This window comes from Centruroides vittatus, unplaced genomic scaffold, assembly GCF_030686945.1.
Source record: "Centruroides vittatus isolate TY-2023 unplaced genomic scaffold, ASM3068694v2 contig_1702, whole genome shotgun sequence".
NCBI classification, from domain to species: Eukaryota; Metazoa; Arthropoda; class Arachnida; order Scorpiones; family Buthidae; genus Centruroides; species Centruroides vittatus.
This window is the reverse complement of record NW_027121037.1, coordinates 1-12609: the sequence shown is the minus strand read 5'-3', so window position 1 is coordinate 12609 and position 12609 is coordinate 1. Positions and strand designations below refer to the sequence as shown.

Genomic DNA, 12609 nt, shown 5'->3' with positions numbered 1-12609 from the left:
AAGGTGAAGGAGGCATTCATAGTCCTAAAGTAAATCTTGTTCCTCCGCATTATGATGGCATTCAATCATTAGCCATCAGTGGTAAATATTTATTCTCTGGATCTCGTGACATGTGCATCAAAAAGTGGGATGTCTTTGAGCAGTGCTTGGTTCAATCACTAAATCAAGCACACAAAAACTGGATATGTGCTTTAAATTTATTGCCTTCGACAGGTGAAATAAATAAAAAATATTATTTCTGATCAGTAAGACTAAATATCTGCATCCATAATTTCCAGTATAATAAGTCCTGTTAATTAATAAATGTACTTAGTATACAAAGATAAATTTAAGCTATAATTAAGGGCACAAAGGCATAATAATTGAAGGGTATACTGATGCACAAGTTTATAACTGATGAGACTACGTTATATAACAGAATGTTGCCAAGTAAAACCTTAGATCTAAAAAGTAACCCACAAAAGGCATTAAAACTAAGCAAGAAAAGGTAAGGCATCTGGATTAAAACTAAATAAGGATAGGATAACAGCTTTATTTTGTGTAAATAAAGCTAATAATCACAAGTTGACGCCACTCATAGGTAAAAGTCAAAACCCACAACGTTTCAAGTCAATCAATATAAAATCTCTGCCAGTTGTTTATAAAAACAGCATAAACGCTTGGATGGCTTCTAAAATATTTCATGACTGGTTTCACAATTCCTTTGTTTCGTCTGTGCGAAAATTTCTGAGGGTTGAGTCTAGATCCAAAAGCTTTGCTTCTCTTAGATAATTGCCCAGCTCATCCACCTGCTGATAACCTTGTGTCTGACGATGGTAAAATAAAAATAACGTATCTTCTAAAAAATACTACTGCTCTTATACAACCCTTAGATCAAGGCATTATTAGTGCTTTCAAAACAAATTACCAAAGCGAAATGATGAAGTCATTATTAGCATCAGACATTGACGTCAACATATTTTTACAAAAAATGGATCTCAAAGACGTGTCCTACAGTATTGGACTTGCCTGGCAGGCAATCACATCAGAGACAATTAGAAACTGTTGGAAAAAATTAAATAAATCTAATTATCAAGTTGATCTCGACCAAACCACAACACATTCAGATTCAGCTTCAGATAATATCTTCACTGAGGCTGAAATTTCTCGTATCCGGGAAATATTGAATGAGCAAGAAATAACTAATGATTCTTTGACTAATTGGTTAGATTTGGACGCTAGAGAAGATATTTGTCAAAATATAACTGATGAAATAATTATCGAATCCATTTTCAGTGACGAAGATTGTCAAGATGATGATGAAAGTTCCAGTGAGATAGCTGATATACCGCCACCAACCAAAGAAGCAATAACAGCCATAATAACTGCTATAAAATGGGCTGAATCACAAGAAAATATTAACAGTGTCAGATTGTTTCAATTAGCATATTTCAAAAGAGAAATGGTACAGAAGTTATCAAAACGCAAACAAACAAAACTTACTCACTTTTTAAAGTGATGTTTTGTAATTGAAATGATGTCGAATACGTAGATTTTAGTCAAGTTATAGATAGTGTTTGTTTTTACATACAGTACAGTAGAGCGTCGATAAGTGGAACGTCGGTAAGTGGAATGGCCGGAAAGTGGAACGATTTTCAGTCGGACTGTGTCGTGCTGAATCGAATGTTTTTGATACTAAATTTACTTCTAAAGTATAATTTTCATGTTTTTTATATTCTTTAATATATTTATTTTGTTTGTACAAAATGAAGAAATAATTTTTAACGATACGATAGCCTCGATGATTATTATAAAAATTTTCGTTAGGCTTAAAATCGACGAAAATTCAACACGAAGCGACACGCAACGGAGAAAAATTCAACAGGAAGCGATACGCAACGGAGAAAAATTTGAACATCGGACAGGTTAATGTATTTTTTCGTACAAAGTCGGAAACTGGAACAAATCATTAACTGGAAGGACCCCAGTCCCCAATTGGTTCCACTTATCGACGCTCTACTGTACTGTATTTTCAAGCGTACCTTATGTACGTAAATAAAATAATACATATACAGTATGTACTGTACTTATTAAGATGTATAACTATGTTGTGTGAATTTTAATAAAGCACTTAATAAATAAATTGGTTTTTTTATTAAAATACATAATATGTATATAGTTGATGGAATGATTCAGTATATAGCTCAAATCGTTCAGAGTAAATTTTTTGTGTCGCTATAGTATAACCCGGTTCACCTTATAACGCGGGTGTTGTTTCCCGCCCGACATGCGCGTTATATCGGGGGTCCACTGTGCTACCAGTTTACTGCCAATGCTGATGGAATAAAGATCAGAGATTTTCGATTCCGATGTGGCAAAGCAAAACAGCATAAATTACACTACTAAGACTTTTTAAGAGTGACATTGTAAATGTAACAACATCTATCTTTCTAACAATGGTAGTCTGTGTTTACAAAACAATTATTTGGCTAATGATTATATTATAGTATATTATTTTAAATTTAAATTTCCATTATCCATATCTATGCATGAGTAATCAGTCAGACATCTTACCAACAGTGTTGAATATTCTGATAGCAATCACATTGCCTTAACATTTTTCTTTAAAAAAGTTGGTATGCCAATAAATTGCCAGATCAGCTTTATTGATTATTATTAGCTGATGCTGATTTACACTCTCAGCCAATATTATGCTTACCTTTCAGCATTCAGGAAAACAAGTTTAATGTTCAACCGTTTTATTTCTTAGTATAAACAAAAAAAAAAAAAAAAAAAAAAAATGGAAAGAAACATCACACATGGTGTTTTCATTTGATTTTACTTTACAGCTTATTTGTCATTAGCAGAAAAATTACAACTTAAAATAAAAACGTTAGATGCACTATTTCTGTAACCAAATACCCCAAGAAAAAATTACTTTGATATAATGTATTGAACAACAATGTGTAACACTGCATTTTATATTTTCTAACAGAGGTAGAGCAAGGATTACATTTGAATTAATCTAAACTAAACTGAAATACATGAAAATATCAACTAAAAAGTAATCATATTGACAGCTTGGGCAAACCAAACTAATAATATAATGGCATAAACTGTAGCTGTAAAACTAACTTTAAAGAAATAGGAATTTAAAAACTGGACCAACCAGAAATAGGAAGTTTTTGGTGTGCTTTTGCACACTACTATTTTTCTATTTTATCCAAACATTTGAAACTTTAAATATCTGCTTATGGGCTTAAGCAGAAATTGTTCAATATAATACGATTATTTTATTATTGAAAATCTGCAAAATTTATAGTTAGTCGCTTATGGATCTGAAACCACGATACTTTTCCGATACAAATAAAGTTCCCAATTGGTCATAAGTTCCGTAAGAAATGTCGATAGGCAATGTTACGGATGGATTTTGGAATGGCGGGCAAGTAATAGTAAATAAACTTAATTAAAAAGGCAAAATGACACCAAACATAAATACATAACTTACCCTGGAACGATGTCTGTTTCAATCGCTTTTCTAGCAATGTGAGTGGCTGTCCTCTGTACAGAGGCTGGAAGTCCCAAATTGGAGCAGAAACGTGACTGAAATATAAAAATCTGTTAATCAAATATCAAAAACTCATCAATCTTAAAAATTAATACAATTCAGTTATTTTTTTTATCAGACCACGATTACCGCAAGAAGTAAAATCTGGATATCTTTTTCTCTGCTTTTCTGGGGTCGATCGCGTCTACGAAACAAATTTGCATATCGATAATGAAATCCTTGCTACCGTTGCAATTAGAGTATCGTACCGAATGCGGTCACATATAAATTATTATTCTCCTTTAGTAAGTTTACGAGATATAACGACGAACGTCAGAAAAAATCAAAAATTTTTTTTTTCTATTTTTCGCGGGTCGATCGCGTCTACGAAAAAAGTTACATATATACAGAAAATTCCTTCATACCGTTGCATTAGGAACCTCTTACCGAATCGGGAAACGCCGAAATCGCGGTCCTAATCGAGCCGAGATAGCCCGTAGAAGGACGAAAGCGATTCGACCGAACACGTCGCTGATGGCGTCCACGTGGCCGTCGATCCAGTCGCCGTATCAGAAAAGCATCAAATACGGCTATTATTTACTACTAATCGTAAGTATTTGGGCGCGAAAGGAGACGCGGGTCGTAGCTACGACGGGCCCGACCACTTTCGACTATCGGTCTTTTCTATTTTCTCAATAATCACCGATTATTCGAAGAGCCACTCTCCTAGCCATCTTTCCTTTCCGAACGCTCGTTCGGAGAGGAAAGATGCTACGAAACGGTGAAAAAATAACTTAATTACAAAGTTAGGGCTTATGGTCATTTTGCTATCTAGTGATACCTCCCATTAAGAAAAAAGGAATGTGCTGGATCATTTGATTTCCACATTAAATACATTAAACACCAAATTAAATAATAAATAAATACAGTAATATATACAAATATTGTAGGTAAAAATATATATATAGTAAAATGGTAATAAAACTATAAAACTTCAAATAATATCCTCCAAGCATGTAACAGGACTACAGAGTATTTAAAGTTAATTTCAGTCGTTTCTTACCAGTCCAACAAACTTCAAATTTACTATATTATTTTATTTCTTTACCTTTAATATATATATATATATTTATTTATTTAATATTTTTTATTCATATTTTCTATATTTTATTTAATATATTTTATGCTCTTGTGCACTCGACACGTTACATAAATTTGTAATTTTCGGATATTTTTAATTTTAAACGTGCTTCCTAGTCTATTCCTTTATTCCATTTTAGAACCTGAAGATGACCATTGTATTGTACGTGGTCGAAAAGGTTTAGTTCCGATAATAAACGTTTTATTTTCACCACATTTAAAGATTTCTGATATTAATTTTACTTCAAATACATCTAGTTTCTGTGGAGTTTTTCATACGTTAAGCCTATTAGTATGCAAACTATGTAGTAATAATAATTAATTTGATCATAAAATGTCATTTTATTTTGTATGTTAGTGAGCAACAATTCTCAGTAAAATTCTGTATGTAAAATTGTGCTCTGAAAAAATTTTAGGCTCCTAAATTCCGCTCCTGAAAAACTATATTTTACCCTATCAATTTTCATAACATAACATAAATCAACCATCAATGATCAGAATTTTGACATAAATATTTAGTCATCATTCAATTCAATCACAAGAATGTCAGACAACACAACTATCCTAATTTCATGTCTTTCTGCCCACCACTTCTCTCACCAAAGAAAAACCAATCCGACCAAATCTCTTTCTTGGATAAAATAATTCACTTTAAGTAAGAAACAAATCAATCAAATTGACACTTTTAAGCAATATAAAAATAATAATTGACCATGCAGCCAAGAAATAGTTACTTCATATTATGATGATATTTCGTGTTACTTAACAACAAGTGTCTTGCACTGACAACATACACAAATGTATATATCTGTATGTTTCAACAAAGATATACAACATTTGCCTTGAAAATATCAATTAGAATTTGAAATGGACTTCACTTACCATGAAATCATCAGTAGTGGTAAAATCGACGCTTGTTTCCAAAGCTTTCATAATTAACTTAAAGCAGCAACCAATTGTTTTCTTGGAAACTTTTGATACTGCACATATTTCTGAAAGATTTAAAAGTATAATTAATTTCCATACAAATTGTAATCAAAATTAATTGATTTTATTATCCCGCATATGTTAGAAAGAAGTCAAAGAAGTTTCACGAGTTTTAATCTCGAGGTTAAAATCATTTTAATCTCTAGCCCCTTCTTTCCTATTTTATTTTATTAATTATAAATTTTAATGTAATTAAACATAAAAACAAAAATACATTAAAGAAATGTGTTAATTTTCAAGAAAAGGCTTCAAAGTACAATTTCCTTTGTCTTGCCTTTGCGCAAAATCTGACACCGATGAGTCATTATTTACACAGCTGGATGACCTTGAGAACAGCTGGTGTCGTCTTTCGCGGAATATTCTCAAACGTCTCAGGAGGAGAAGGGTAAAAAGTAGTGTAAATACTAGATGGCGGTATATTTCTAAATACTTTTTTTAAAATTACGAATTTAATTGAAATTTCCGACCCCCCGACTTAATTAAACGTATATATAATAAAATCTATTAATTAAAAAAATTAAAAAACTATTGGATGTTGTTTTGGACATCAGAAAATAGCTTTAAATAACTTTACCGAAGTAAAATCGGCGGAAGGATGAAACTTTAGTAAAATCAGCGGAAGGAAGTAAAACTTTAGAAGGATGAATGAAGTTCCATAAAAAAGTCCCATAAAAAACAATTAAGAGTTAATCGCGCGTCATTAAAGGTTAATTAAAATCGCAACAAAATTTTTTCGCGCGGGTTAAAATTTTTCAAAAACTTTGAAGACAGAAAACATCCAAAAATTCAAAAAAATTTTTTTTCCCCAGGGCCCAAAAGCTCGTTTTCATTGTAACGCTATGTAATCTGCTCGAACTGAGTTCGAGCGCGGTTACGAAGGGTCTAGAATTATTTTCGACGCAGTGCACTAGTATAAAGCCAGATGCACACATGCGGCGTAGCAAGGAAAAGCGGCAGAATGACATCACTTTTTCTCGCTGCAGAAGTCGATTTTGTGCCACTTTTGCGGCAACCGCCACCAAGACACGTTTCTATCAGCCAATAACAGTTCGTCTGGTAGTCACGTGAGAAAATACAACCACGTGGTGTTTTAATGGCGGTAAGTTCGACGCGGTTAAATGAGATAACACACATCCGAATAAAGAGGAAAGGATAATAAATTTAACACAAATTCTACACAAATAATCATATATAATTTAATTCAAACAACAAAATAACCTAATCTTACTCGAAATAGTATTCTTTATCGAGAGATCTTAATCGAGGAATAAGCATATTTTGTACACCAGTTTTTTCTCGATCCAAGAAAATATCTCTAATCCAAAATCTTCTAGCTAAATAAAGCAAGCCATACAAACAAAATTTGTAAACACGTCGGACTCGAGCAACCTGGACTCATCCCATCTCTCAACATCTCTTACAACAAGGGAGAACTGCAAGAGAAAGCGGGAACCCCCTGCATGGTTCATAGAGGAAATGGCAAAAAGAGATGCGAAGGACGAACAAAGATGGAAGGAAGTAAAAGAAATAAAAGAAAAAAATACAGGAGTTACAGCAGCTTAGAATACTAATAGCTGATTTAATAAAAATAAAAACAAATCAAATGTGTAATAAATGTTGTTTTCTTTTTTTAGAGTAGCCCTTTGGCTAATTTTCCATTTATTAGAATACAATAAAGCAATATTATTCTATCTAGTCTGACTTTTTTTTATGTTTTGTCCAGACATCATATGCTGAAGATTAATTAGCCAACCTTAGGCTACTTCAAGAAGAGTTGCTTTTTGTCTGTTAATAAAATCTGTCTGCAAATGTAAATATTTTTTGACTACTATTTTTATGGAGGCATAAGAGGTTACGATAAAGTCTCGGCAGGAATAACGATAATTTTACGTACCTTTAAAGGTTCTGGGAACTCCTTCTTGTCTGCATGCCATGTACAAGCAGGAAGTGGCAATTGCGTCCATACTTCGACCTTTCAACATCTTGCCTTCGTATACTTGCTTAAACAAATAATTTGCTCGATCCTAAAATGCATAATAAAATAAACGAGTAAATTATTATTTAACCATGCATAAAATTTTCATTTTATAACAAATTTTCGAGTTATCTGGATCAATTTTTTAAATTTATTGAATATAACGTTATAGCATGATTTAAAAGAATATATACTTCTTAGTATGTAAATAAAAGATATATAAAAAATCATTGTAATATTAGTAAACGTTGCTCAGAGCAACATCGTGCAACAACGAAATGAATGTGAATATGTTTCAATGCAGAAAATAAAATACAGCTTTGCAGGTTACTTATAAAATATCTGCTGCTGATATTTTTGAAGGCATTGAATTGAAACATGAGAACTTTATCAGTCTGATCTTCTGCCTCCAAATCTAAATCGGGATTTTACCGAATCCTGATTTAGATTTGGAGGCAGAAAGTTTTGAAATAATAAGCTTGCTGAAATTTTGGAACTAGCTATTTCTGTTATATGTAATTATTATAACTCGGTAACAAAGGCTAAAAATAAATAAACTGTGTATTTTCAGAGTGACATAGAAGACTGCGATCTAGTTTACAATTTTGAAGTGTACACTAGCCCTGAAACATACAATGCTTCATTGCTAGATGTACGGGTCAGCAGGAAATCATGATTAGATTAACCAAAGTAATTTCAAGAAATCTAATTGAAATGCCAAATTAATATTTGCCATCTGTGACTGCAAGTCACAGATGGCAGATATTGGCACTTACTGTTTGTTTACAGTAAGATGTAACAAGCTTGCAGGCTGTAAAATTCTCTCCGAGAAAGAAATGAAAAGGAAGGAAAGAGGGATCATTTCAGTAAAACTTAGATAATGTAGACAGTCAAAACTTGTATGCAGATAGCAAAACTATTACTCTTCTAAGTATGCGTTCAGGGGCATATTCGAATAGTGCTATTACTCGCTGGGATAGATTTCACGAAGAATATATTAAAGTTGCATGTTCCTCTGGCCTTTTGCTGTATAATAAATTCATTGGGTCGTATACTTGTTGGATGAATTAGTGGCTTTCTATTGAATAGAAAAAATAGTACCATAGATTGTTTTTCCATTTTATTGATATGGATGTCATTCAGGCTTGGTGACTGTACAAATGTGATTGTAAATATTTGGAAGTAAAAAAACCAAATGAGTCCCGTGACATGCAAAGCAAAAGTTGCCCAGTGCTAATGCAAAAACGAAAAAAAAAGCACAAGTTTTGCAAAAACGTAGACGTCTCAGTAATCCGTCTATTTGATTAAAGATGAATAGAAAGAAAGAAAACAGAAAGATCATGCAACTCTATTCTCAGTGAAAATGAGTGAAGAGACTAAGTTGGACACTGGCCAACTTTCAAAGGTAAAAAAGGTAACTAGAAATTTTGACTGTAAAGATACTCCAAAGTATAGTGCGAAAAATACCAGTGTTATTTGTATGATATACTCCTTCTGATAATTGCTTTTACTAGTTGCATATCAATTAGTAAAATTGGAAAAATTTATACATAAAACATATAATAATACTTTTTAATATTAAATGGATAATTCTTCATATAGTAAAATTTAGAAAACTTGTTGATGTTTACTCATCCTAACCTACATTATTGCATGATGTTGCTTCAACGCAACGTTTAAAGAGTGGGAAGAATTTTGATGTTTGATTCAAATTTAGTAAATTTAGCATTCACTTTTCTCAATTTGTGCATGCTGAAAGTGAATTTAAAAAATTTACAATAGTCCGAAATAAATTCATGCAGTAAAGGGTTCAAATAAGGATTTTTTCGGCAACTTACATCACACAAGGAACTCTTATTGATATAGACTTCTTTACTGGATATGGTTATGCCCTTATTTTTTATACACATCTTATTAAAACAAACAATAGTTATTAATTACATCACACATACGTGTTTACAGTAAATATTTACAAACAAATTTTTCTGCTTACATTAGCTGATAGTTAAATACAAATTGAAATTAAAAATTAGATAATTAACTGAATATATTATAAAAGATTTTTTAAGAAAAGGTGCTGTATAAAATAAAATTGTAGTAGATAAATAAAAAAATAAATAAATAAGAACTTTTATTAAAAATTATAACTTTTTAAAGAATAATTTAAATTGCTACTACTAACTGTAGATGGATAAAATTACGAGTTGGTAAGATTTAAAACAAATTTTAAAAATTTTTGTATAAAAACTAATAAACAGAATTAATAAAATGAACTTAAACAATGGTCTGACTATTAATGAGATCTGGCAATCACTTCTTCATGACATATAGAGTTCACAGGAGATGATCTTCGAACCCCTTTCTCACTATTCGGTTATAATACACTGTATTGTAACCTTGTCAATGTATGTTGATTTTCACACAGTGTAATATGTACGCTTTATAATAGTTTAAAAAATCTTAATTTCAACAGTTTTGAAAAAAATGTTTTAATACCCACATTTTTAAATTCTGTTTATTAATACAATTAACTGGATATTTTTTATAATATATCCAATTAATTGTCCAATTTTTAATTTCAATTTGTATTCAATAATCAGCTAATGTAAATAAAAAAAATTTTGTAAATATTTACTGTAAACACGTGTATGTGTGATGTAATTTATAAGTATTATTTGTTATAATAAGATCTGTATAAAAAATAAGGACTGAAGAGCCGAAATGCATAACCACATTCAACAATAGTCTATATCAATGAAACTTCCTTGTGTGCTTTAAGTTACTGAAAAAAATCCAAAAACTTTTCGACTTCAATAGATCCACAGAAACTAGTAGCGGAAACAATCAGTTAAAGAATTATTCAAATACTCACCACTATACTTTTTGGCAAATTTATTCTATCAGCCATACTCTTGATTTCTCCAAATGCATTAATAAGAACTCTGTCCGAATTTCTCATCTGCAAAATATAAGGAAATTAAATTGATAACCTATTCTTTCAAATAATAATATATATTAGATTAGGTTAGGTACTGAAGTTTCTGAGATTTCTCTGTGTTATTGAATGTTGTGAGTTTACATACGTATATTGTTTAGAAACAACATAATATTATAATATATATATATATTATATTATAAAGAAAAAGAAAGCGATTTTAATTTTCTTTCAAAAAGTGTACTAAAAAGTTCTGCTAAAACTCTTCGTTAAAAGCCTGGCGCAGGCCACCGAAAGAGCAAAAACGTTTGCTTCTTATCATACCGAATTGCTGGAAACGTGCTAAAGGTCACTACAATATTTGTTTATTTGTCTAATTCTCAAAATGTCAGCGAGTAGGTTGGTTTTACATTTTTTCACCAAAAAACAGTCATTTGTATTTTTCTTTGTGCTGGCAAAATGTTCACTCTTAAAAATCGATATAAAACATAATTTAAGACTTACATTTCTTCTACTTTTATATTTAGGTAATCCAGAATTATTAAAACTTGCTTCACCAGAACCTCCTGCAATTACTGTAGATAAGTCACTGCCGCTAAGCAGAGGATTCTATAAAATATAAACATTAAATTTTATTTAGCATTTAAATACATCAAACAAATTTGTATTTGAAATTAATTAAACTAAAATTTTTGATTCTAAAATCGTTTGTATTATTTAAAATATCAAAATTATACAATGTAAATTAACACTATGATTTTGGAAATTGAAAAGTTATAATAACTGTAAAGTAGCACAATTAAGATTTGTTTGAATCAAAAGTTCTAAAGAAATATAAAACCAAAAGGCAAACATTTATTTGAAAATTATATTACCCAAAATAACATAATTTTCAAAGAAATGCTTTAGATTTTATAAATCATAATAATTTTTTACTTAATTGTTAGATAAAGTCACGTTTACTTACTTCAGCCGCACCGACACGACACGGATCATTATCGGCCGTTTTGTCGGAGAACGTTCTCCATTCCACACCGACATCGATTACTCTGAAACATAACAAAAATATACTACTGATAAATACATTATAAAATTCACGTAATATAAACAACACCTTTGAAATGCCAGTAATACTTTAATGGATACAAATGTTTTGGTCACTAGTGATGAGACGATTATCTATATCCATTTTATATATACATTAAAACCAAAATGTTCCTTCACTGCCAACCAAAACCGAAACCATCACTTTACAAAAACTGCCGTAAGACCCCCTTAACGCTGCCTCGCTTAACGCTGATTCGATATAACGCCGTCTGCTCGAAGCCTAGAAAAAGCTCAAAATTTACGCCGATTTAAATTATCGCGGCAATTCATTGATTCGTGTATAATACGATTATTTACGAACACGAACCAATCAGAAAAAGGGTGACCTTTCTTTAAATCTATGTTTGTTTGGTGCAATTTTGGAAAAAATATGACGTCATGAATGCCATAGGCAACATCGGCTTCGCTTGGCAAGAATTAACTGATAAATGCATAAACAAAGTGTGGAAGAAGTTATGGCTGAAGGTATCCAAGAATTCTCAACGGGAAGAGCTTATCGCTGTATCGTTAGGTCGACCAAAGTCAACCTAATCGATGCAGCAGGAATAGGAGATGTAGAGGAGCAGGATATTGAAGAGTTACATCAAGTTTCTGGTGAGATCCTTACCAACGACGACCTTTAAGAACTGGCAGAACAAGGAATTCGTGTAGAACTGGAAATTACAGATTCTGAAAACGAAGAACCCAAAAAATTTCTCTACAGATTTCCTTAGTAAATGTGTGGTAACGATAACCGAAATCGTTGATCAAATTGTAGCGAATGATCCAGGTTTTGAAAGGAGTGCAAAAGCAAAACGAGGCGTTTTGGATGCGATCTTCTGCAACCGACATTCGCTTAAGGAAAGAAAAAAAACGACTTTATTGCAAAAAAACAGAAATTTCAGAAAAGTCAGGACCTTCGTCACAAAAAATGAACTTTACATTACTGTGTGCATATTT

The 12609-nt window shown here is 31.5% G+C and overlaps 1 protein-coding gene across 1 annotated transcript; it reads right to left on the bottom strand.

Annotated features, from left to right (window-relative positions):
* Positions 1–3301: 3301 nt before the first annotated feature.
* LOC136969113 (transcription initiation factor IIB-like) lies at positions 3302–11612 on the bottom strand (the record flags this gene model as incomplete). The annotated part of the gene is made up of 7 exons (XM_067263212.1): positions 3302–3440; positions 3488–3582; positions 5549–5658; positions 7548–7677; positions 10501–10587; positions 11068–11172; positions 11531–11612. Coding segments are annotated over 7 exons (748 nt in total), but the record flags the coding sequence as incomplete, so codon positions are not given.
* Between the last annotated feature and the right edge of the window lie 997 nt (positions 11613–12609).